Here is a 24,679-nt window from a genome sequence, read left to right as displayed (position 1 = left end):
AATGAGATTGATTATATTCTTTGCAGCCAAAGACGGAGAAGCTCTATACAGTCAGCAAAAACAAGACTGGGAGCTGACTGTGGCTCAGATCATGAGCTCCTTATTGCCAAATTCAGACTGAAATTAAAGAAAGTAGGGAAAACCAAGAAGAATAAATCAGAATAAATATACAACTAGACATTCACAGTATACACCTCTTTAAACATCTGCAATAAAGAGAAAATCATAAGAAGCCACAGAAATAAAGAAGGCTGTTGGGTTTTCACACAAAAAACAACGAAATGCTACCTTTGAAGTGCTAAAAATAATAATAGTAACAGTCTACTAGAATTTTCAGATAGATGAGGTGGGGTATTAGGAAACTATATACTCTTTACAAGAAATACACCTAAAACATAAATATACTTAAAAGTTGAAAGTAAAGAATAGATAAACATAGCATAAAATACTAATTGAAGCAAAGCTTGGGTAGCTATATTAATATCAGAAAAATTAACTTTAAAGCAAAAAGCATTACTAAGGCAATGGCAACCCACTCCAGTACTCTTGCCTGGAAAATCCCATGGACAGAGGAGCCTGGTGGGCTATAGTCCCTGGGGTCGCTAGGAGTTGCACACAACTGAGTGACTTCACTTTCACCTTTCACTTTTATGCATTGGAGAAGGAAATGGCAACCCACTCCAGTGCTCTTGCCTGGAGAATCCCAGGGACGGGGGAGCCTGGTGGGCTGCCGTCTATGGGGTCGCACAGAGTCGGACACGACTGAAGCGGCTCAGCAGCAGCAGCAGCAGCTAACATAGAAAGAAACACTTCATATTGATAAAGTAACCAATATATCAGGAATAACAATAACTCTAAACTTTCTTGTACTTAATAAAGTAGCCTCAAAATACATAAAGCAAACGCTTTCAAATAAACGAAGAAAAGTAGACAGTTGCACATCATGGGAGATTCTGACACTCTCTCTGGGTAATTAGAGAGAACAGTCACCTGAAAGTCAGTCTGGAGATATAGAATATTTTATCAACATGGCCAACAAAACTGAGAGTTGGTTGCTTCTTACAACTCCACACATTCTTCCCAAATGCACTGAGTATTTATAAAAATTGACCATATACTGAGCCAGAAAGGAACTCTCAAAAATGTGAAAGGGCTCACGTCATGAAAGGTACAGCCTCTGACTCTAGGGAGTGGAGCAGACTGTATTAAAAAAAAAAAAAAGATAGCTACAACAGTATTTCTGTCTCAAGATCATCCAGAACCTTGGCACCCCTCCCACCTGTGAAGGGATGGAGTCCGGTTCCCCTTACTTGGAACCTGGCAGGTCTTTGCCTTCAAGGACCAGACCTAGTGGGACCGGTGCTGAGACACCCGGGGCTGGGTTGCAAAGCTGACGCTGCCCAGCTGGCTCTTTTTCAGACCGTCTTACCCTCAGAGCACAGCCTCAGCGTCGTGAGGAAGAGAAGACACACAGCCAGGTCCCGTGACGGTGTTCAGACCCAGCTGAGGCCCTGACTGGCGCGTTAAGTACTAGCTATGTGAGTGATGAGGCTTCGGACAATTCCGGACTTTCCGTGGTGGCTCAGTTGTAAACAATCCGCCTGCCCATGCAGGAGATGAGGGTTTGATCCCTCGATTGGGAAGATCTCCTGGAGAACACGTGTGCTGAGTCACTTCAGTCGTGTCCAACTCTTTAGCACCCCATGGACTGTAGCCCTCCAGGCTCCCCTGCCTATGGGACTTCCCAGGCAAGAATACTGGAGTGGCTGACCGTTTCCTTCTCGGGGGATCTTCCCAGCCCAAGAATCGAACCCACGTCTTATATGTCTCTTGCCTTGGCAGGTGAGTTCTTTACCACTAGCACCCCTGGAGAAGGAAATGGCAACTCACTCCAGTATTCTTGCCTGGGAAATCCCATAGGGACTGGACAGAGGAGCCTGGTGGGCCACAGTCCTTGGGGTCACAAAGATAAGGACACGACTCAGAGACTGATCACACATGCACACACATCAGACAATTCCCGCCCCCACCCTGGAAAACTCCCCACAGAGCCCGACCTGGATAAACACAAGTGCTGTCATTTTAAATCTCTATGTTTGGGGTGGTTTCTCGCAAAGCAATATGTAACTGAGACAACTTAAGCTAGAAATCAATAACCAGAAAAATTAGGAAATTTTCATGCTTGGAAATTACCATTAAATTGTTATGAGAATATTTTAAAATAATAATCAAATTACAAATTAATATATCATAACTTGTGCATCTTATGGCTTAGAAACAACCTTAAAAGGTATGCAAAATTAATAAGAAATGCTAAAAAATGCTAAAAACTAAGCATCCATCTTAAAAAAAAATACAGAGAAAGAATAGTAAAATAAATCCAAAGAAAATGGTAGGAATAATACAGACACAAACTGTTTGCCAAATGAGCAGCGTCCTTCAAAGAGACCACCTTTGTAAATCGTAAGTTTACTTGAATAATGCTGCTTTGGTCCAGATGCTCTTAACTTCTCTTTCAGAAATAACTGCAGAAACAGTTTATAAGTTGCACTTTGTCGGTAACCCAGCACAGAAGTGACCTGCTCAGTCCCTCCATGCCCTTCACTGGGCTTGGCTTTACAGCACTCCTAGCTATTTCCAAAATTTGAATCCAAAATCTCAAAAACATAAGGATATATGACTACGGAACTTGGCAAAATGTATCCAAGGCACAGAGGCCAATTCCAAGAGTTTCAAAAGTTACTCACACCTGTGTCACTGTGGTAAGTGACTGACACCCCGAATATGGAAAAAAAAAGAAGTGTACAGCTCAATGAGTTTTAGTGAAGTCACCACCTGGGCAAACAGCACGTTCAATGAGTTTTAGTGAAGTCGCCACTTGGGCGGCCACCACCACGGCTGACTTTAGGACGCGCTCATCAGCACAGCACCCCAGGCCCCTCAGCCGTCACCCTCCCCTCGTCCCCCAGCTCCCTACCTCGGCCCCTGGCAGCCACCGGTCTACCTGGGTCACTGTGGATTCCCCATAGGTGACTGGCTGCTTGGCTATTTTTATTTGCTTTCTGAATGAGTGCCATCACTCTGCCGGGCTGCCCTGGGTCTCCCAGGTAGAGGAGGAGGACGTGCCCTCTGAGCCTGGACGTCCCTTCCACGTGGCCATGCTCACACCAGGAGGTTTGCCTTCCAGATTCTCGCTGACAGCGGGGGAGCCCACAGCTCCTGGGTGTGTCCTCCAGAGAGTCCCAACTGTTGTTCATCAGCCCACCCTCGGAAGTCACCATGGGGCAGCATCAGTAAAGAAGTGGGTGGTTTGAACTACTCCAGCCTGGCCCCAGAGGTCAGTCACCTGACAAAGGCCACCTGGCCAGGTCGCGGCTGCTGCCTGGGGCAGCCAGGCGTCTGAGGCTGAGGCCAGGCTGGGAGGAATCAGCAGAGAAGGCCTGCTCACCCAAGCTCCTAGCATTAGAGCGTTCAGACCCAGCACAGAAGAGTGTTTCCCATAAGGGGCTCTTGCTCGTTAGATGTCAGGTCTCCTTGACTTTTTCTCCTCTACTTTGACAGCTTTACAGGAACCCTAATTATGTCCTAACTCTTTGCAACCCCATGGACTGCAGCCAGCCAGGCTCCTCTGTCCATGGAATTCTCCAGGCAAGAATACTGGAGTGGGCTGCCATGCCCTCCTCCAGGGTGTCTTCCTGACCCAGGGATGGAATCCAGGTCTCCTGGACTGCAGGCAGATTCTTTATCATCTGAGCTACCAGGGCAGGAGGAGAAGGGGCTGACAGAGGATGATGGTTGGATGGCATCGTCAACTCAATGGATATGAGTTTGCACAAACTTCGAGAGAGAGTGAAGGACAAGGAAGCCTGGAGTCCATGGGGCTGCAAAGAGTCAGACACGACCGAGAGACTGAGCAACAGTAACAAAGGGGCAAACAAGAGGGAATGAGGGCGTGGATCCAGACGGCGCGTGGCACGGGCCGCAGAGGGGACACGTCTGGTTTCGGCTCAGCGCCCAACGTGTAGCGCGCCGGAGGCTGTCCCCCCATCCTCAGGACAAGGAGAGCTGCACACGCAAAGCAGCAGCTCCTCTTCCACCCCCTGGAGAGCTGAGATTCAGGTTAAATGGCCACCTCGAAACCTGTAGAGACGGGAATTCAGAACCTGGATGAGAAGGGGCCCCAGCCACGAGTGGGCGGGGGGCTGCCGGGACGGGGACGTGGGCGGCTGTGGTCAGAGGAGCGTGGGGTCCTGAGTGAAGAACTCCCGGGGGCCACAGCCTGGGCGGCACAATTTCAAGGGCTCTCGCTCTAGGACCCCACCAGGTGCTCCTGGGGAAGAGCTGACGAGACCCCTGGGGTCTTCAGGGTGGGGAGGAGGGACACGCCAGAGCCTGCTCCCAAGCTGCCCTCTTCTCACAGCCGATCAGGGAAGACTGATCGCCGGGCCAGGTTCTCCGTGCGCTGGGGTGCTGCCGGCCGCCTCCTCCCTGCGCTCGGTCAGCCCGCTCCCATCCAATGAGTGGACCCCTGCGAGGTGGAAGCCTCCATCCCCTCAGCCAGCCTTGGGCACAGAAGGTCTGGACATCCCCTCTTAGGGACCAGTGGCTGCCATTCCCGTTAACTCCCTGGGAGCTGCAAAATGGTGATATGTTAATTCTGCGTCCCCCTTTCCTTTGTTACTCGGAATGCTTTAATTAAAAAAAGACTCCCTCATATACTGTTGGCTCCCCAGGGGCAGAGCTCACTCGGAAAGGCAGCTCACTCTTCACACCCTCAACGCACGGAGCTGATTCCTCTTCTCCAAGGGTGACGATTTGGGCTATTTAGAAATCTTAGGGTGAACTCGTGGGCTTTGACTTGTTTCCAAGTTCTACTGAGTTGTTTCTTTTTTGAGTGACCGGCAGGAGGGCACCCACAGCTGTCCCGCCAGTGAAGGAAGACAGCAGGTCCGCGTCCCTCAGGGCAGAGGACCAAGCGGGCAGCTCCCGGGTCTGGGATGGGAGGCAGGCGGGCAAGCCCCGCAACGCCAGCTCCCGTGAGGGTACACGGAGCCCAGAACCAGAGCAGATTCTCCTTTTAAAACTGACCGCCCCCCCAGGTCAAGGTCTCAGGTTCCAAGGTCAATGTTACTTTGTCCACTCGAGGTCTCCAATTAAGTCTTGGCACCAGTGGTGGGGAAAACGAGATGGTACTGTCAAGGTTGAGGCTGCAATACGCTCACTAAAATTTCAGCGTATTCACCGAGATGGATGAGCCTGGGTGTTAGACGAAGCTCTCTCTGCCTCTGGCCTGTCCTTGAAGCCTGGGGTCTCCAGTCCCCCGGGATGGGCACCCCCGTCTGGTTTTCAGGACCTCCAGCCGAGAGTCGGGGTCTGCCCTCGGACCCTTCTCTGGAAGTGACCTCTGGCACCGAGCCGCTCAGTCAGCTCTGGATTCTTCAGGAAAATGCCCCCAAAGCAGCTCTCTCCTTTTCCAGTCACAAATGTTCCGGCCTCAGTTCCCTGGTCTTCGAGGCCCAAAGCAGGGGTCCCCAGACCACACGGCGGGACACTATCCCCAGCCACTGCCACCACCCTCCACGCCGATGGCAAGCGCAGCGTTCGGCGTGTCGGGAAGATCTAGCCTGCTCACAGCAGAGACCTCTCTCCTCCAGGTCTCGGTGCAAAACCAAGCTCCGCTCTTTTCCCCCAAAGTTCAGCCAAAGGCACAAGAGAGGACTCAGAGCAGAAACCAGTTGTCAAACATGCGTTCTCTCCTGGGCATCAGCTTTAAACGCCTGGGCTCCTTCTTTGAGGTTTTAGGTTGAGTCCCTTCTCCAGTTGGCCTGGTGTCCAGGGTGGCTGACAGAGCAGGGCTATCACCTTGAAGCCCACAGCAGCCCCTCGGCCCTGAAGACCTCAGGCTGTGCCTGCGTGCTCCATTCCAGGCTCCCAGAGCAGAGCACGGTGGCTTCTTAGGCAGAGGGTTTGCACAGCGCTCTGGGTCCTTTCTGTACCTGGGGACGGAGGCTGCAGAGACAGGCAGTGCTGGGGATCCCCTGGGGCCTGACCGCCCCTCCCCGCCCCAGACAATCCGCTCTGAGCCTGTCTCCAGTGGTCTGACGCCTTTCCCTGAATGCCTTTAAAAGATGCTGAGCTAAACGGAACACGCACACGTCCCCACTATGTCTGTGTGCGTTAGGATGAAGCTAACCCACGGTGTATGCTCGGTCAAGTCCAACTTTTTGCGACCCCATGGACCTGCCGGGCGCCTCTGTCCGTGGAATTTTCCAGGCAAGAATTAGAGTGGGCTGCCATTTCCTACTCCAGTGGGTCTTCCCGACCCAAGGATCAAAGCGCTGTCTCTTGCATCTCTGCACTGGCAGGTGGACTCCTGATCACTGGGAAGCCCAACGCACTGTGTCCTTAGGCTACAAGCAAGCGGACTGCCAAGGGTGACACAAAAGGTCACCTCTGCCCGTGTCATTCACGTAACCAGCCAGCCTGTCCCCCGGCGAGTCTCTGGTATAAATCCTCAGTGGTGCCGGGTGGCCCAGGTTAAAGCTTCCTTCTCCGCGGCTCCCACTCTAAGAATTGTGCTGTTTTACACCTGTCTTACTGGTCAACCTCCTTCTGCCTCCTAGCGGAGGAAACCCTTGTTTGTTGTAGCTGGAGACTATGGTTTCTGCACACAGGGTAAAGTGCACCAGCTGCTTTTCATAAAGGGGCTCGTCCTGCCTTATAAACAGAGAGGAACACGCTGGGGGTCCTCTGCGCACTCGCCATGGTGCCCACCAGCTCCCCCCACACACGCCATCTCCATCGGGGCGGGGAGTCTGCCCTGCTGCCTGGGCACTGCGTGGCCTACAGATGACCTCACCACGCCCCCTCAAGGTGGAACAGACACACTCAGTGGCCACCCCCAGGGCAGTGAAACATCACCACTCGGAAACTAAGAAAGTAAAACCCAGGCTCCCGGGGAAGCTGAGTCCAATGCTCTGATTTCAGGGAGGGGAAAACCCTGCACTGCCCCCAGCTCCGTGCTCAGCCGACCGGAGCCACCCTCCCATGGAGCTGCTGTTCACCCAGGAGCACTCACCTTGCCCGGGCCCCTCCCAGCGGGTCTCCACCCACCAGCAGACACCTCACGTCCTTTCCCGGTCTGCAAGTTCCCGACGTTTTCCCCAACTATGTCTATCGCTCGATATACTCCCAAGATGGACCACACAGGGTGTCATGGAGGGGATGTTTCTTAAAGTGGCTTTAGTGTGGAATTAGACGGTACCTTCTGGAAGGGGGTGGGGGTACAAGGGAATGCCCAACTGTCCTCTAATGGCGCCAAACTAGCTGGGGCGGAGAAACCAGGACACCAGGATCCTTCCTCAGCCTGAGGACACGCGTCCCCCTCCCACGTCCTAGGAAGGGAAGACGTGATTCAGGACAGAAGTAGATTTCTGTACCAAAAAAGGTCGAGTTTCCCACATTGCCTTTCCCAAACCCAGAGAACGCGCAGAAGCCGCCTCTTCTTTCTGCCAAAAGAAAGCTGAAATAGAATCATTTTTGCAGACTTGGGGAGATTTTTGAGCCTGAAGTGTGAACTCTCCCGTTTTTACTCTGTGCCAAATCATCTCCCAGGAGCACAGAGGCATCCTCGGGACAAGCTCCACCGGAATCGGGTTCCTCTGCGCCATCTGCCATCCTGCTCATCCTGACGGTTAACACTCCAGTTCAGATTTTCACGCCCCAGTCTTACCACCTTGTCACTTCTTGACCAATTTGGAGCAGCCTCCTCCTCTGAACAGGCTGGAATAAAACTCCTCTAAGATGGAACAAGTTAACTGACCCTTGGCTGGAAACAGGAGCAGGCAGCGACGTTTCTGATGTACGCGGTTCGAGGAATTGCTTGTGGTGGACATAGAACCGCTGCCCAGACCCCTTCAGGGTGGAGGCACCAAGAGGGGGCCCGCGCTGGCCATGCTCCTGACCGAGCTGCCCCCTCCCAGGGGCCCCCGTGTAAGGAGCGTAGAGGCCCGGCTGCTTTCTCAGCGGGCAGCCTGAGGGGTCATCTTGCCCTGGGCCTCCCTGTACCCACATCACGACCAGCTCCCCTCATCCAGGCCTGTGTCCAAGGACACTGCGGCCTGACGCCTCCTCACCTCTGAGTGGACCGTCCTCAGGGGTCTCCGGCCAGAGCACGGCTGGACCAGACTGTCCGGCTGCTGCCAGCCTCCGTTGCTCTGCCTTTGCCCAGAATGTTTTCCTGCTTTTAAAGGTCTCCCCACTTTAATCCGGCCTGAGCCCCCGTCCAGCCACCTCCCAGCACCATCCCAGTGCCCCCAGTCCCCAAGCAGAGGCGAAAGCAAGCTTCCCGGAGTTGTGGAATGAGGGCCTTCATCCAATTTATTTTCTGCAAAGAATCAGAGAGAAAATGTCTTTCTCTCAAACCTGGGGTTGGAAAATACCCCGCTCTTCTGAGAATAAATTGGAGGTAACATGTCTTCATTTCCATTTGGGACAAACACTGTGCCCTCAAGGGCCTAATTTCTGCCTAGTTTAGCTGCCTTATAAACGGATGATCTTAAAGTCAAGTTGGTCACTACGATGGTAAATAATAAATTGGGTGAAAATCACACTGGGAAAACTCTAAAAAATCTGACACTCAAGAAACACACTGAGTAAAAGTCATTTCTGAGGCAGGAGACCTTTCTATTAACTTTTATTGGCATTTAGTTGCTTACAGTGTCGCACTAGTTTCTGCCACACAGCAAAGTGAATTAGCTGTTTGTGTGCACAGGCCGCTCTTTTCCGGATTTCCTTCCCACTGAGGTCACAGAGCAGTGAGTTGCCTGAGCTGCACAGCAGGTGCTCACTGGTTACCTATTGTGTACAGACGCCAGTCCCAGACTCTCGAGGTGAGTGATTTTAAAACAGTTTTACAGAAATAGACTTTCCAAGGCTGAATTGAGTGGGCAGAGCTATCACATGGACCTGGTCTGGGTGGTGTGTGTGCGTGTGTGGCTGCACTTACACGCATGAACTTTCACATAACTCCATTCCATACGTTACGAGTTGGTCTTTGTATGTACGAAAGCAATGCTCACGGCCAAAGCTGGGACAGTAGGAAGAGGTCAGCAGGAAGCCCGCAGCACCCCGGCCAGCCCCTGCCCGGGGCAGAGGAGGCCCCGCTGCTAAGGGAGGCTGGCGCGTCCCGAGGTGAGGCGCCACTCCGTCGTCTCTTCTGCTGGCAGGCCGCCCCACGGGGAGAGCCCGCCTGGGCTCCACGCGGCCCCGCCTCTCCTCTCCAGCAGAGACTCCAGGCACAGTGCGGTCACTGACCCCACCCCTCGTAACAGCCGGAAGAGGGGTGCTTTGCTAAATGAAGGATCGTCTTTGCGGCGATTCACCCACACGGACTGTGACCGCAACCTCGGGACAGTCCTGGAGCGGGACCAGCGGGCCTCACGTTTCCCACGTGGCGAGGACACACCCTTCATTCTCACACCAGCTGCCCGGAGTGCTGTATCCCAGGGGCCGTCAGAGCTCCTGGTGTGGGGCGGGGGCCCGTGCCTCCTCATTTGAGTTTCTCATCGTGAAGGCACTCTTCACTCTTTTAGGGAAAACAGACAAGTAAGGGGGCGTCTGGCTTCTGCCACTGGCACCGACTCTGGCCCCGGGAGCCCAGCTGCCTCCCTGGAGGTCACCTCCGTGCGGAGAATAACAGAGACGGCCTCTAAGAACTTCCTGCTCCCCTTGACAGGAGGACAAGGGCAGGGCCAGAGGCCAGCAGTGACCACGAGGGGCCCCGGGGCCCGACCAGAACCCCAGCCACCGCCCCAGCCCCTGCTCCCCCCACTCACCCACCTGCGGGACAGCAGAGCTGCTGGCTATCCTTCTAGAAACGTCGGACTAGGCTGAGCAGAAATGCGTGGGGGACCCCTGCCCTGGGGAAGGGAGCCCACTTCACGGTGCCAGGTGGGTCCATTGCAGGAACCAGGGGAAGGTGGCCTGGGGGCTGATCCCAGGAGACCCTGAAACCGCACAGTGAGCAGCCTGACTGGGGAACTAAACACCAAGGCTGGCACCTCTTACAACAGGAGAGTTTCGATACGACCAGTGCCCTTCCTCCAATGATGACCTACCACCACGCAGGAGACAGGCTTCCTAGAAGTTCAGTGTAAACGCGTGCACATGTGCACTGTGCATCCACACGCATGCCTGTGCTCCTGTGCACAGATCTGTGTGCGTGCACAGACATCTGAAGGTTGGTGGCTTCGAACAAGAAGCGAAGAAAGCCTCTCCCCTTCCAGAGTTTGTTCATTACCTGTCACATCTTGGGCTTCTGCTGGCCACAGGAATCTGTAATTCACACCCCTGTAGGTCCTCAGCAGTTCTTATTTGTAAGTTTAGCCATTAAATTGGCAAACGGGTTAGGAAACCTCAGCGTGGTAATAGCCGCCCTGGAAACCATAAAAGCAACTTGACAGGTTTGGCTACACAAATTGAAAACTCAAGCGTCACCAACACAACAAGCCAAAAGCTAAACCCAAAGTTCAAAGAAAAATGACAAACATGACAAAATAAACGTGACAGAGATGGGTTCAATCCTTGATGAGGAAAGCTCTGGGCAAGAAAAAGACATGTGCCCCAACAGAAAAGTATTTAAAAATGCACACAGAACACACAGGCAATTTTCCAAACGGCCAACAGTAAAATAAAAAGATGTTCTGCACCACCAGGAGGTAAAGAGATTAAGCTCCAAGTGGAAAGGCTTGTTCTACCTGTGAGATTGCCAGAGGCGAACGGAGGACAGGAGCCAGCCCCACAGGGCAGACGGTACTCAGCCGGGCCTTTCCGGAGGGCATTTTGGCCAAAATACATCCCAGTCCTTGGCCCGGCAGTGTCTCTTCTAGGAATTTACCCTTGGGAAAACTGAACCGGCGGCTTCCAGGGACAAATCAGCAAAGATGTTCATCACGGCACGAGTTAAACCTGTGAAAACCCACGCCAAGTTATGTGGAGTCCCTAGTTCTGGCTCATTAGATACTTTCCCCAAACTTTCGGTGATAAAGAAGTATTACTCTCCTAATGAGAAGACAGTGTTTATTAAACAATTAACTGAAGGATTAATTCACTGTTCTCATGGGTTTCTTGACACCTGGCCCCAAATTCCCCAGGCAGATAAGAAACAGCCCCCTTCTCATCCCTGTAGGAATAAAGCCTCTGATTTATTTTCTCCTGTCCAATTTCTAGTACTTTCTAGACAGGAAACAAAACCCCAGTTCACCCCGAGAGATGTCTAGGTCGGGGCCACGGAGGCTGGCACAGGGGCACAGAAGCACAGTGTCTGTCTTCCTTTCGATGTGCCCCTCGCACGGGTCAGAGTCCGCCACACCTGCCCCAGCTCGCTGAGGGGCAGTGGGACACCCCAGGCCTGGAGTGAAGATCTCTGAGCCGTTAGAAAAATCACACAAACTGGGAGAGAACTTCAGGGCCACACGGTCAGCGAGGACCAGAGGCCACCTGCCTTGCTGCTTGTGGGGGGGTGGGGGGGGTCCTAGATGACAGTGCTCCCTCCCCCTCCCCAAACTGGCCAACGTCAGGTGTGTCTTAACACGCTTTCTCCTGCAGGGACACCCATGCAGCCAGGCCCGGGGCACCCCAGCCTCCACCCGGCCTCCCCAAGGCCAGCCGGGCAAGCTCAGGTGCTCAGAGACCCTGAGTGATGGGTGGGCCCTGCCCTGCCCCGCCCTCTGCTGCTCTGGCCCTGGGCTTCCACTGCACAGCAGGCCTGAACCCTGCCACCCAGCTTCCCTGCAGCAGCACTCTTGCCCCTGGGGAGCTGCTCATCCATCCGCGGCCCCTGTTCCTTCTCCCGAAGGTGGAGGTGAAGCAGCAAGCACACACACAGCGGCATTTGGCAAAGGCAGCCGGAGGCCTGGGCAGCTTTCCTAGAGAGAAGGCTGCACGCGCAGCCCAGAGCTCGGGGTACTGGCAGGGGAGCGGGGAGCGGGTGAGGGGACGCACAGGGGCCGGCGGCTTCCCGGGGGCCAGACTGGAGGTCTGTGCAGACTCGAGGAACCCCCTCCGCCAGCCCGCAGGAGGAGGGGGCACGGTGCTCGGCACCCGGTGGCGCCGGGCCGGGCAGGAGTTTCCGGTTACCGCACTGACCACAGGAAGAGCACCAGCCGCAAAGCAGCCCGTCTGCGCCCGGCGGGGGCCCACGCCCTCCCGGCCTGAACTCCACCCCCCGCCCCGCCCGGGACCGCGGAGGCAGGGCAGTGTCTGCCGACCCGGCCACCGACTCAGCGCCCAGCAGTTGGCGGCCCCCGGGGAGAGGGGCCCCGCAGCGCCGGAGGGCCCCGCCTCTGGCCGGGAGCGGACGGGGGTCAGACCTCCAACCGGCTACTCACTCCCAGCGCCCCGGCGCACTCCGGGGGCCGGCCGGAGACGGGAGGGCTGGGGCGTCTCCGGAGGCTCGGGCCGCCTCCAGGCGGGGCCGGCGCGGGGCGCGGGGCGCCGGGCGCGGGCGCCGGGCGGGCGCGGGGGCGGCGCGCGGCTCCTGCGGCTCCTCCGCGGCGCGGCCGGCAGGTGGGCGCGCGCTCGCCGGGCGGGGGTCCGGCCGGGCCGCGCGCCTCCCCCGGAACTCGGCCGTGCCATTCCCATGATGCCCAGCCACCGGGCACGGCTTCCGGAGCGCGGCCGCCGCCGCCCCGCCGCCGCCGGTAGGTCCGGGGAAGGGGCTCCGGGGCCGCCCCGCCCTGCGCGCGCCCCGCCCTCCCGCGCGCCCCCGGCGCCCGCAGCGCGGCCCTCGGCCCGGGACCCCGCCGCCTCCCCGGGGCCGACGCGGGCGCGGGCTGGGGGCCGGCGCGGGGCCGAGTGGGCGGCGGGGGCCGGGCCGGAGGGCGGGCGCGCAGGCCGCACCGCGGCGCCAGGCCGCCGGGGAAGGGGCCGCCGCGGGCGGCGTGGACTCGGCCCGGCGCCGGCTAGTCACCGCGGCCCCAGAGGCAGCTCCTGGCCCGGGCCCCCGTCGGCGCGCGCCCGCGTTCCTCGAAGCCGGCCGGGCGCGGGGCCCAGGTGAGGCCAGGTGAGGGCCGGCGGCGGCGGCGGGGGGGGGGGGGGTCCCGCGCTCAGCCCTCCCGCAGAGATCGCGCCCGGCGTCCCGCCCCACGCAGCTTCCGGGAGGGTCCCCTCCCCCGCCCCGGCTTCCCGGCCAGCCCCTCGCCCCCAAACCACGGAGCCCAGAATATAAAGCCGGGGCGCAGCCCAACCCCTCCCTGCTGGAGGACCGGGTCGCTGCTCGGGTTACAGGGATGCCTCCTGGCAGAGGCCGCGCTGGGGGTGAGCGCCCCTAGGCCGGGAGCAAAGGGCGGGCAGGGCCAGCCGAGGGTCTCGCCTTGCCTGCGGCCCTCCAGCCACAGACAGCGGCCCTGCAGCTTTGCTTGGAGCCGTCCTTGCTGTGTTGTCAAGCCTCGCCTTCTGGCAAGCCCGGCCGAAATTCCAGCCCACACCCACTTCAGGCCAGCAATCCGGAGAGGCCCTCCTGGGCTTTGTAACCCTGACCCTCAGCTCCCTACCCCAGGGGGCCAGCCAGGGGTGCACAGCATTGTGGGGAACCCAGAGCTGTGCTGGGCATCCGTGCAGGGAACCAGGCTTGTCTGGGGATAAGCATTAGTGAGGTTCTGCTCTCCTGGAGTGGAGAAGGAAATGGCAACCCACTCCAGTGTTCTTGCCTGGAGAATCCCAGGGATGGCGGAGCCTGGTGGGCTTTCAGAGTCGGACACGACTGAAGCCACTTAGCAGCAGCAGCAGCAGCAGCCCTCCTGGAGACAGGAGGTGTCTGTCTAGAGAGAGGGGTCTAGGGCCCCCAGCACGGTTCAGACTCTGGCACCACGTGGCTTTGGGGCCCCCACAGTCACCTTCCAGACCTGGTTCCGGGGCTCTTGGGGTGCAGGCTAGCAGTCTGACAAAAGTGGGAGCCCCCTGGCTTCAGCCCGCAGTCCCCCAAAGTACAGTTGAGGGGGTTTCCAGAATGATTCATCTCACGTAGACCATTGTTTTAAAGCCACAAGCCAAGTTGTCGCTGGAGTCACCCTCTGAATTTTTGACCTCATTCTTGGGCTAGATAATCTGACAGTTCAGAAAACCACTCCCTGGGAGTCCGAGCTCGAGACAGCATTTAGAGGCAGTGCCCACAGTCGAGGTGAGGAGCAGAGAGGAGCGTCCCCTCCCGCACTCTCTGTTGCCTGGAATGGAAGTCACTGGGATCTATCCCCAGGCCGCTTCTTCAGACGGCACTGCTGTTCAGCAAGTTAACATTCCTGATCTAGACTCTTGAGAGGGCCTATGGGAATGTCTTGTATGCTGTTATTTTACCAGGGCAGCTTGAATAATGAGCACAGTGAGGTGGGCACAGCCCAGTGGAAGAGCCCTCCCCCTCTGCGTTGCCGGCTCCCACTGTCCTTAGCGGGGGATCTCCTTGGAGGGTGGTGTTGCGGGAAAGACCACCTGCTGTCGAGGGGGCTCCATCTGAGGACTTTGAAGTGGCTTCTCACGTCCCCAGCTATGCATGTCCTGGTACATCAGACCAATGGCTCAGGGGAGTTGGAACTATTGTGGTTAACTGTGTTTGGCCTCAGGGTAAGTTCTTCCAAAATTGAATTTCGAGCCCTTAAATTAATGCACTTTCTTTCCCCCAAAACGTACCAGCGATAGTTTCAGCCTCTGAATTAAGTCTCTGATTCTCTTTAATCCTGACAGTCAAAAGTCTTTTTAAAAAGTGGGCCCAAGACGCTACAGAGTACACGTAGGGGGATGAAGGCCCAGTCCTTGAACTGTTCTGCAGACGTTACACTGAACCTGGACTTCAAGAGAATCACAGGTAATTGCAGCAAATTCTTGGACGTTGAAGTTTCACTTTTTGAGCATAAATATCCATAGCAAAGGACTTCCTTCTGAATTGGTCACACCCTCTGGTTAATTGCTCATCACACCTGTTTGGGCACGTCTGTGCCTAGGTGGCCGGGCCAGGCTTTCTTGGAAAGGACTGTGGTGTGTAAACACAGGATTCTGTGCTCGTCAGGAAGGAAGCTCCTCCGGGAGAAGGATCTGCAGGGAAGCAAAGCAAACACCCAGGCCACTTCCGGCCACCCCCACCCCCAGGCTCCCAGGCAGCAACAGCCTTGCCCGGCACCGTTTGGGGTTGGAACTCAATTTCCCGGCTTCCGGGAGCGCTGCCAAGCTCTCCTCTTGACTCTCGGTCTCTTTGCGTTCCAGTTTGTGGGGGGTCAGGAGAGGTCGGAGAGACGTGTTCAGAACTGATAGTTAGTGGTGCGTCTTGTGTCTTTCTCATCCTCTGTGTACCACCTGCGCTCTGTACCCTCCATGGTGGTGGTCCCAGACCGCTCGTTTCAAGGCCTCTGGGAGCAAGTCCGCACTGTGTTCCCAAGGGCAGCCCAGCGGTTCTGCCAGCCCAGCCACGTTTGGACTGAGATTCCGAAAGCAGAGAAGCCGCACAGCGTGAGGAAGGGCACGTGACTGTTTGGGGCAGTGTCTGTGCTAATTACATGCAAATAGTCGTACGGTCCCCTGAGACCATCTGGCAAACACACACTCAAGCTTCTCCAATAAAAAGGCTTTTGTGTCAGTAACCCTCCAAAGGCGTTTAGGTGCTCACAGCACGTGACTTCTCTTTTCAGGAGCTGCTGGTTTGTGTCAAGAGCCAACCAACCGGTGATGTGTCGCTGAGCCTGACTCCCACTAGTCGACAGTTCCACCCGGCCAGAAGCTTTGGGCCTTCGTCCCGTCACCCCCTCTTGACGACTTCGGAAGGTAAACTCCGCCTCTGCTCCTTCACCGGAGAAGATGGTCGGAGGGATGATGGAAGAAGGACACCCGCATCAGCTTCCACGAGCTCGGCCCAGGGGGCTTGGAAGCATTTTCTCATGAGTCTCCTCGGCCACCCACCCCGTACAGCCGAGGAAGCTGAGGCCCGGGGGCCCACGGCCGGCCGGACCTTCGCCAGGCCCGTGGCTCCCGCGCGACCTGACCCAGGGCGCCCGCCCGGCGTGCCCCCCCGCAGGATGTGAAGCGGGCAGAGAAGCAAAGCCCCACCTCTGCGTGCCGCCCGCTAGGATGTTTCTCATGAACGCGCCTCCTGTGCTGGCCCTGCGGTCCGCGTGGGAGGCCTTCGGCCCGTCCGGGAGCTGTAGGTTTCCCCGATGCTTCTCAGAGCCCAGAGAGGGCAGCTCGAGAGCGGCGGCGAGCGCCCAGGTGCAGATGGCCATCAGCAGGCTTCAGGGCGACAGGGCAGCCCTGGGCATGAGTGGCGAGCATGCCCGGCCGGGAAGCCAGAGGGCAGAGAGGGGCCGGGGCGCCCTGCCGGCTGCCAGCCCCGCCTTTGCGGCCTGTGGTCTCGCTGTGGGTCTTGACCCCAAGCGGGAGGAGGAGGAGGCCTCCAGCCTCAGGCCCCTGGTGCCGGATTCGGACAGCGACGACTCGGTGGACCGGGACATCGAGGAAGCCATTCAGGAGTACCTGAGGGCCAAGAGCGGGGCCGCCCCACCGCCTGCAGCCGGGGACGCAGCCCGTCGGTGCAAACCAGAGCCACCTCTGAGCGACGCCCCAGCCACCCCGTGTCCCCCAAACCCTGCAGCTGGCCCCAGCCCTGTCCAGGGCTCCGCCTCCCCGCTCAGCGTGAGCAGCGATGACTCCTTCGAACAGAGCATCCAGGCGGAGATCGAACAGTTCCTGAGCGAGAAGAGGCTGCATGAGACCCAGAAAGGCGGCCTCCCTGCCAGCAGAAAGGCAGACCCCGGTGACAGCCTGGCCAGAGCCACCTGCAGGCCTGGCGGAGAGCTGCCACTGAGGGCACCGCAGCAGGACCTGCCGGGCGCCGGCAAGGAGTTCGTCTTCCGGAAGCTGCCCAGGTCCGCGAAGGCCAGCGCACTGCCCAGAGGCCTCAGGTGCAAGGTCGCCACCGAGCCGGCTGCTGCTGCCACTGCAGGACCCCCTGCAGAGGCCGCGCCGGGTAAAGGCGGGGTCCGCAGGGGCGCGGGCTCCACGCGGAAGGGCAGGCAGCCACGGGGCGCCGCCCTGGTTCATGAGGAGCCTGACTCGAGCAGCGATGACGGCATCGAGGAGGCCATCCGGCTGTACCAGCGGGAGCAGCGGAGGGAGGCCCGGGCCCAGCAGGGCCCCCTGCCCACGGAGGAGAAAGGGCCCCACAGCCTGAGGGGGCCCTGGCCCGAGACCCACAGCAAAACCCCTGGCAAGAAGAAGCCAGCGGCCCCCAAGGCCACGGACCTCGGCCCGGGCAGCCCAGACCCTGAGCACCCGCCCAGGCCCCCCAGGGAAACCACGGCTCCCGTGCCTCCGGGGAGCTTGGCTGCTGAGAGCCTGGGCCTGGACGGGTCCCCACGCCGGGCAGACACGTCTGCCGAGCTGATGTGTGCCGAGGCCATCCTGGACATCTCCAAGACCATCCTGCCAGCCCCCGTGGACAGTGGGGAAAGGCCCGCACCCACCAGCCCGCTGCGCCAGGGCCCCGACAGCGACAGCAGCGCCGTGGACAGTGATGACAGCATCGAGCGGGAGATCCGGACGTTCCTGGCCCTGAAGGCGCAGTCGGGGGGCCCGCTGCCCCACACGGAGACCTGCGCCCGGCCCGCCCACAGCCCGCCGCTGCCCAGCCTCAGCGCCCCAGCCCCTGACGCTCCAGACCCGTCCCCGGGCTGCAGGAGGAGGCGCAGCAGGACGCCCAGGCGGCCCAGGGGCGCGGCCGAGACGCAGGGTGCCCAGGACGCCGAGCGCGGCCAGGGCCGGGTGCAGCCTGGCCAGGGGCGAGCCCCCGAGGCCCCCAGAAGGGAGAGCGAGAGCCGCAGCCAGCCTCTCCCCTTCAAGACGGGCGGGCCGGGCGATGAGCTCGGGGCCCCGGACCCACTGGGAGCCGCACCACCAGGCCCCGGGCAGACGGCCGAGGGGAGGCGCGGGGACAGACAGGCGAGCTCCGAGGAGAAGAGCAGCTCGCTGGATAGCGACGAGGACCTGGACACGGCCATCAAGGACCTGCTGCGCTCCAAGCGGCGGCTCCGGAAGCGGTGCAGGGACCCCCGGGCTGGCTGCAAGAAGAGGGTCCGCTTCAGCACCACGGAGACGCAGTTCCTGGACAAACTGGGGAGCTTCCAGAAAGACTGGAGAGACCGAAGCCCCCATCTGCTGAAAAGCTGTCTCTCCAAGTCCAGAAGGGACAGCAGGGAGAGCCCGGGGAGACCCCTGCATGTCCCCTGCTGGGAAACAGCAAGGGCGAAGGCGGACGGCTCAGGGCCAGAGGACGCGCCCTCGGGCCCCTCAGCACCCTGGACCCGGGGCAGGGCTGTGCCCGGGGGCCCGTTCTCCAGGGAGTCGGCAGCCCGCGAGCCTCCTGGTGCCGCCGAAAGCCCCAGCTCCCTGTCTGACGAGAGCAGCTCCGTGGACAGCGACGACAGCATCGAGCTGGAGATCAGGAAGTTTTTGGCCGAAAAGGCCAAGGAGTCCGTGAGCGGATCAGAAATTCCAGGAGGGGGCCCAGCCGCCCTGCGAACGCTGACTGGGGCCAGGCCGGAGCTCCCGGGCAGGAAAGCATTGCCCCATGGCCCTGCTGCCCAGCCTGGCACGTGCACAAGGAGCCAGAGGGTCAGGGGGTCCCCGCTGCTGGGGGCCGAGGGACCCCGGGGGCCAGGAACAGCCCTCGCTCCAGGTGGGGGGAGCAGCCTGCACCCTGAGCAACCCTGTCCCCCGGCCACCTTGGCCCGGTGCGAGTTGGCGCCACCCAGAAGCACCAGCGGGCCTGCCTCTGCCAAAGGGGCGCCGGCTCCAAGGAGAAACATCTGTGCCCCCAGAGACCCGGGCCCCAGGGGGCCCGACGGGGTTACAGGGGAGGGCACGTTCGGCCAGCTCCCGAGTCGCGCAGAGGCTGGCGCCCGGGCAGAGGGCCGCGGCTCGCTGGCACGGACCCCGGGCTCCCAGCGAGACGGGGCACCCCGGGCCGGCCTCACCCTCCCCTGGCCTGACCTCACCCCCCAGAGCCGGCTGCAGAGCACCTGGGTACTGGGCCCGGAAGGCAGGGACGTGGCTGCGTGGAGAGGGGGCCTTGGCGGCCAGAAGGAGAAGGGGCCGGGGGGCCAGGCCCGGGGCTCACCCAGCCTCGCCACAGACCCCCGGAGGGGCCTGCCCTTTGCCGGCTTCTCGCCGCTGCTCTCCACGCAGCTATTCCATTTCGGGAAGAGCGTGCCTTGGGGCGCCAAGCAGACCGGCCTCTTCAGCCCTGGCCTGGGTCTGCCGCTGCAGGGCCCGTCCTTCTCGGCCTTCCGGGAGGCCCAGGCCTCCTGCGGCCCGATGTTTGGAAGCCCGCGCCTGCTAGTGAAGGAAAGCGGCCGCTGGCCTTGCAGGAAGCCCCGGGCAGGACTCGGCCTGTCCGACAGGAGGGGCTCGGGGCCAGAAGAGGGTGTCCTGGACCTGCGGTTTGGGCGCAGGGGACTGGACAGAGACGAGGAGGAGCCGGAGGCCTTGGGCAGCGACGCCAGCGAGCTCAGCGACACGTCGGTGGAGGAGGGCAGCGGGCCCGCGGCCCAGGGCCCAGTGCTGCAGCTGTGAGCGCCGCGTGTGTGCGGGCCCTGCAGCCACGCTCCTGGTGGAACGGGGGCCCTGGGGGTCCCTGTGCGGGCTGTACATGTGTACACTAACGTGAAACCGTGTTTTTATTTAACAGACGTGTCCTGGTAAATATGATTTTTGTAGCCTTTTTTGTAAATTATTTAAAGTGCTGTAAAAACTATTTTTGGTGAACGCCGCTGTTGGATCCTGCGGGGTGTTCCTCGCAGCAGTTTTCTGTGGGCTCCGCATAAGTCTTGGATCAGCAGACTCGGTTCCGCGCGTCCCTGCGCTCAGGGCCGACCACTGGTGGACGTGGCCTGCTGCGACCGCAGTGCCAGCCCTGGGAAGGCAGCCGCCAGAGCCCTGCCCGAGACTCACCAGACGCCCCGGCCGTCCCTGTCAGGGCGCTGCTGGCAGCACTCTTCAAGTGAAAGAGCCCCCGCCTCCCCCGCAGAGGTCCGCCCGGGTCCTCAAGCAGAAAAGCGTTTCTAAGCACAAAGGCCGGCGAGCAAACCAGCCACCCGGGGCGCGCACCGGGGCCCCCAGGGAGACCGCCGGCCCGCCGTTCACACCTGGAGCCTCTGTTGTTGAGTGTCCAGGCCTCCTCAGTTCTGACACAAGTCCACCAGCTCAGTAAACCCTTTTTTATGCGGAAGCTGCCGTCCTTCACGTTCAGTCACAGCTCCAGATGGTCTCAGCCTGCCCATGTGTGTCCACTGTCCTCATCCTCATCGGTGCCCACAGAGCGGCTGATGCCCGGAGTCCTGAGGACCGAGCCCGCCGGGGGCTGGGCGGGTTGGGGGTGGGCTCCGGCAGCGGGCCGGCGCGCCCATCCACCCCGTGTTCTCGGTGCCTGACGGCACCGCGCACAGCTGGGACCAGCCTGGTTCCCTGTGCCTTCTGCTTCTCAGCCGCCGCGGGGCCCACGGCCGACACACCGTTGTCCAGCGAACCTTCACCGACCACCCCGGGCATCACAGCTCATCGGTGCAGCTGCGGCGGGCCTGGCGCGAGGTTTAAGTTGCCGCTGAAGTTGATCGTTACTCTAACGTGCAAGTGAATTTTCACAGGTCGTGCCCCCGCCCTGGGTCTTAGCGGGAATACCCACTGGGGACGTGTGCGGCACCTACGGTGTCCGGGGTCAGGCGCTGTGATGAGCAGCCCTGTGGATCCCGTGACCCCCTGGTGCCCACATGGTGTGAGTCTGATGTTTCTGTTGGCAAATATTCTTTCACTGAAGTGCTTCCCAGGAAATCAACTCATTAATCCATGCTTTAAATTGTATTTAATTTTAAAGGAGTGCTTTTAACACTTGACAACAAAAATCAGTTTGTTTTGTATATATGAACTGGGTTTTTTAATGCTAATAAATCAAGCACTGCTCACACCTCAGTTGATGTGGTCTGTCCTGTGCGGAGTGGCCTTTGCAGGATGTTGACGTGAGGACCCAGCGTCCGGGACCTGCCAGGCTTCCACCCTTGCCATCGAGGACAGCCGCGGGCACCTCTCTGCTCCTGGCCCCATTGCCGCCCCCCAGGCCCTTCCCGCCTCCCTCCCCCTCAGCCTCCCCACCCCTGTTCTGGCTGCTCCCCGGGCACTGCAGGCATGCCTGGTTTTCACGACCTGGACGTAACCCTGATAGCGTGGGCCCATCCCGGGATTGCCCGCAAGCCAGGCTGCATAAAAGCTTTTGTTTTCCCACTTGCCGCCCCCCAACATGGTCAACACTGGTGCACCCTGGGGCCAGGGTGGGAGGTGCCCTGCAGCCTGTCTGCAGTGGGGGCTGGAGTGGCACTTGCCTGGTGGAGCCCACCTGCCAGAGCAGAGGACACGGGCTGGAGCCCACGTGCACAGCTAGAGAAAGCCCGCACACAGCCACGTGGGCCCAGCACGGCCAAAACCAGTCAGCTTCTTTCAGGAGGGGAGCCGCATTGGGGGCGGCGGGAGCACGGCTGAGCAGTGACGGCTTCATCCGCAGCTGCAGTCCAGCCCCTCCGCTGGTCCTGGCCCCGCCTCGCGTCCAAGGGTCACAGCGCTCCGGGTGGCCGACGTACCCCCACCCGCAGGAAGAGGCTGGGGAGGGCGTGTGGCCAGAGCAAGCCGAAGGTCCCAAGGCCTGCGGAGGAGGGCCTGCCAGTGTGGGGGACACGGACCCACTCCCTGCTCTGGGGGGGTCCCGCCTGTCCCGGAGCAACTAAGCCCAGATTCCACAGCTACTGAGCCTGAGCTCTGGAGCCCGGGAACTGGAACGACTGAAGCCTGAGCGCCCTAAGGCCGGTGCTCAGCAAGAGGAGCCACGCGAGGCAAGGAGAGGGCGGCGCCCTGCCCGCGCGCTGCAGCTGGAGGAAAGCCTGCACGGCAAGGGAGACCCGGCACAGCCAGCGAGGAATGACTCAATAAGGGGGCCCACGGGTAAGTCCAGCCCAGAGGGCCCCTCTCGCTGCCCAGTGAAGGGAGGTCGCTGCATGCTGGGGCCACACGTTCACTCCCCTTAACGCCAAGGAGGGGGAGAGATCCCACCCCACGTCAGAAGCCCTAACGGCAGGGATGGGGTGTGGGGCGGGGAGAGCCCTGGGGGCGAGCGCCTGACGTTCACCACCCGCGTGTCCACAGAGGACGGGGTCTTCGAGAATCCGAGCTGTCAGCAGGCTCACCCAGGCGCTGAGTTTGGTTGCTCTTTCTCATCACTGTCGTTTCGGCTCTGCTGGGTCTCCCTTGCTGCACACGGGCTTCTCCGGTGGGGGCGAGCGGGGTCTCCCCTTGGTCGCAGAGCTCGGGATCCTCAGTGCGGTGGCCTCTCTGGCCGTGGAGCCGGGCTCCAGGCGTGCCGGCTCAGTCACTGCAGCTCTTGGGCTTAGATGCTCCGTGGCGTGTGGGATCCTCCTGAACCAGGGATCCGACTTGTGCCCTGCAGTGGCAGGCAGGTTCTTCACCACGAGACTGCCAGGGATGGCCCAGATACTCAGTTTAAATACCAGCACTTTGCTCATATAAAAAGCACTGCCACCTTGATCCCACCCCTTCCTCAAAATTAGCTTTAGGGCCGGTGTTGACACGGAGACACAGCAACAAATCCCACCCTCGCTGTCTGCAGACCACCTCCATCCAGGTCAGTACCAGGCAAGGCTGCCGGGGAGGGAAATACATTATTTCTGTTTTGAATCTTTGAGATCTCTGGTGTTTTGTGTACTGGACAGAGGGATTTGTCTTCCCAACATCAACACATTTTACTATGTATTTGAAACCATTTATTCTAATTAACTGTAAAGAAAAGGTGAAATATCACTGAAGAAAAATAGGGAAATATGGAAATACACCTCTGGAGTAAGGAGTTCCTAGTTTTAGGCCGACTCAGCAGCTAAATTAAGCGATGAGAAAAGTGCTGTGAAACTGTCAACGTTTCATTTAAGAGTGGAGCAGAGCGGCCGGATGCAGGTCTCGTGAGTGGAGATAGGGCTTCTCTATGGCCGTGCATTTAACATAATAATCAGTGGAAACTGGTGCTTGTTAACCCTGAGTGTTTCGATCGCCTTTCCCGTAATTGCTCTGATTGGATTTAAGATTTTGAAAGATCTCAGCGCGGTGGTCAGAAGACTGATGGGTGTGATTTTCTCCCCATTTTTCAACCAGCCGTTCTGTGTGCTATTACCCTGGGCAGAAGGCACCGTCTTGTGCCGAAAGATCAGCCTGTCGATCCAAACTCTCCTCCCTCCCCCAGCACATAGAGATTGCAGTATGGCCCGTGGTCGCAGGGTCGGACACAACTGAGTGACTAAAAGGATAAATTTCATGATAATCACTGGAGTTCCTGGGTGACTCGTGCAAACACTAAGAAGTCAGGGCGGGTCTATGGGGTCAGACGCTGATGACCTTGTCCCTCCAGGCCCCCCTCCACCACCAAAGCGGGGGCCCAGGGCCTGCGACAGGGCAGCCCCTCTGGACCCTAATTCCCCACCCACAGAGGGAGGTGGAGTAAGACTTGCTGCGGCGACGCCGTCGAAGCCCTCTGAAGACCGTGAGACAGCGGACGGGTGGGCACGCATGGCCGACGGGCGTCCGAAGGGGCCCGGCCCCAGGAGGGCGTGGGGACCGGGAGCCTGCGCCAGAGGCAGCGGGTGACTTCTCAGGAAGACGGGTGCACGTGTGATACAGAAGGTGTTTCTGTCATCCACTTGCCAGACATTTATTCAACGTGCAAGAGTCTAACTTCCCATTAACTCATTAGCAACTGGCACAAAACACTGGTGGCCGGCTAGGAGGGGTACTGAAAGCGCTTCACTGCCTGATTCTGAAGCCGGAACTAACTCGCTGAAGCTCACCCGAGCACTCGGCACCTGCTGTGTTTGTGGGCATCGGCTTGACTTACTGGCCCAGCCTGGGCCCTGACCGTCACACGCTGTCCCGCCCCGGAGTGCACTGCTCACGGTCAAGGCTGCGGGGCAGACGGTCCCGGGGCCTGACAGCCACGGCCGCCCTGAGGACTCCGCGTTTCCGGCCAGCGCTTCTCTTCTGTTGAGTTTCAAAACTGGACTGATAACGCGTCCTTTTCTATCCTCCCTTGTGTATTTTAATAGAGGTAGAATGCAGACGCATTCTGAGTATTTTGGTGTTTTTAGTGACAAGCTGTGAAAAATGCATTTTCAGTTTGATGCCTGGAGCCTGTGCTGGTTTTCCGGCGAACGAAAAGGACTTATCTATCAGCAGATCCTGGCTCCAGCCTCAGCTTTGTATCACTTCTGTTAAAGGGACTGGTTTTCTCTAGAAAGCATGTCTATCGCAAATGGAACCTTAAGGATGTTGCTGAAATGTTTACTTTTGCTTCACAAAGTGTTTAATGAAGAGCTAACCGGCCATGGTATTTCATTTCCTCCCAAATTAATATGTGAGTATAAACTCTCTTTGGATAAAAACCCCGGTAAACAAGCAGCGTCGACAGTCTCTAACCGTCTCGTCTCTCCGGTCCCAACACCTCCCAGGTTTCCTGCAGCAGGTGGTCATAAGGGAAGTGAGATCCATGTCTGGAACACACATCCTGTCGGAGAAAATGGTTTTAATGTTTAGCTATGTGGCT

The 24,679-nt window shown here is 58.9% G+C and overlaps 1 protein-coding gene and 1 long non-coding RNA gene across 2 annotated transcripts; one reads left to right on the top strand and one right to left on the bottom strand.

Annotated features, from left to right (window-relative positions):
• Positions 1-8,861: 8,861 nt before the first annotated feature.
• Positions 8,862-10,934, bottom strand: LOC138090550 (uncharacterized). Its single transcript, XR_011145874.1, has 3 exons — positions 10,758-10,934; positions 10,301-10,436; positions 8,862-9,586 (listed from the first exon to the last, which is right to left on the bottom strand). It is a non-coding gene; the product is annotated as an uncharacterized lncRNA (long non-coding RNA).
• Positions 10,935-14,615: 3,681 nt separating this feature from the next.
• On the top strand, positions 14,616-20,866 carry PPP1R26 (protein phosphatase 1 regulatory subunit 26). The gene is made up of 2 exons (XM_068989038.1): positions 14,616-14,857; positions 15,675-20,866. The coding sequence occupies exon 2, from the start codon at positions 16,111-16,113 to the stop codon at positions 19,606-19,608; it is 3,498 nt and encodes a 1,165-aa protein (XP_068845139.1). The 5' UTR covers positions 14,616-14,857; positions 15,675-16,110; the 3' UTR covers positions 19,609-20,866.
• Positions 20,867-24,679: the final 3,813 nt, after the last annotated feature.

Source organism: Capricornis sumatraensis, chromosome 1 (assembly GCF_032405125.1).
Source record: "Capricornis sumatraensis isolate serow.1 chromosome 1, serow.2, whole genome shotgun sequence".
In the NCBI taxonomy this organism is placed as follows: domain Eukaryota; kingdom Metazoa; phylum Chordata; class Mammalia; order Artiodactyla; family Bovidae; genus Capricornis; species Capricornis sumatraensis.
The sequence above is the reverse complement of the archived record's forward strand: the minus strand, read 5'-3'. Positions and strand labels throughout refer to the sequence as shown.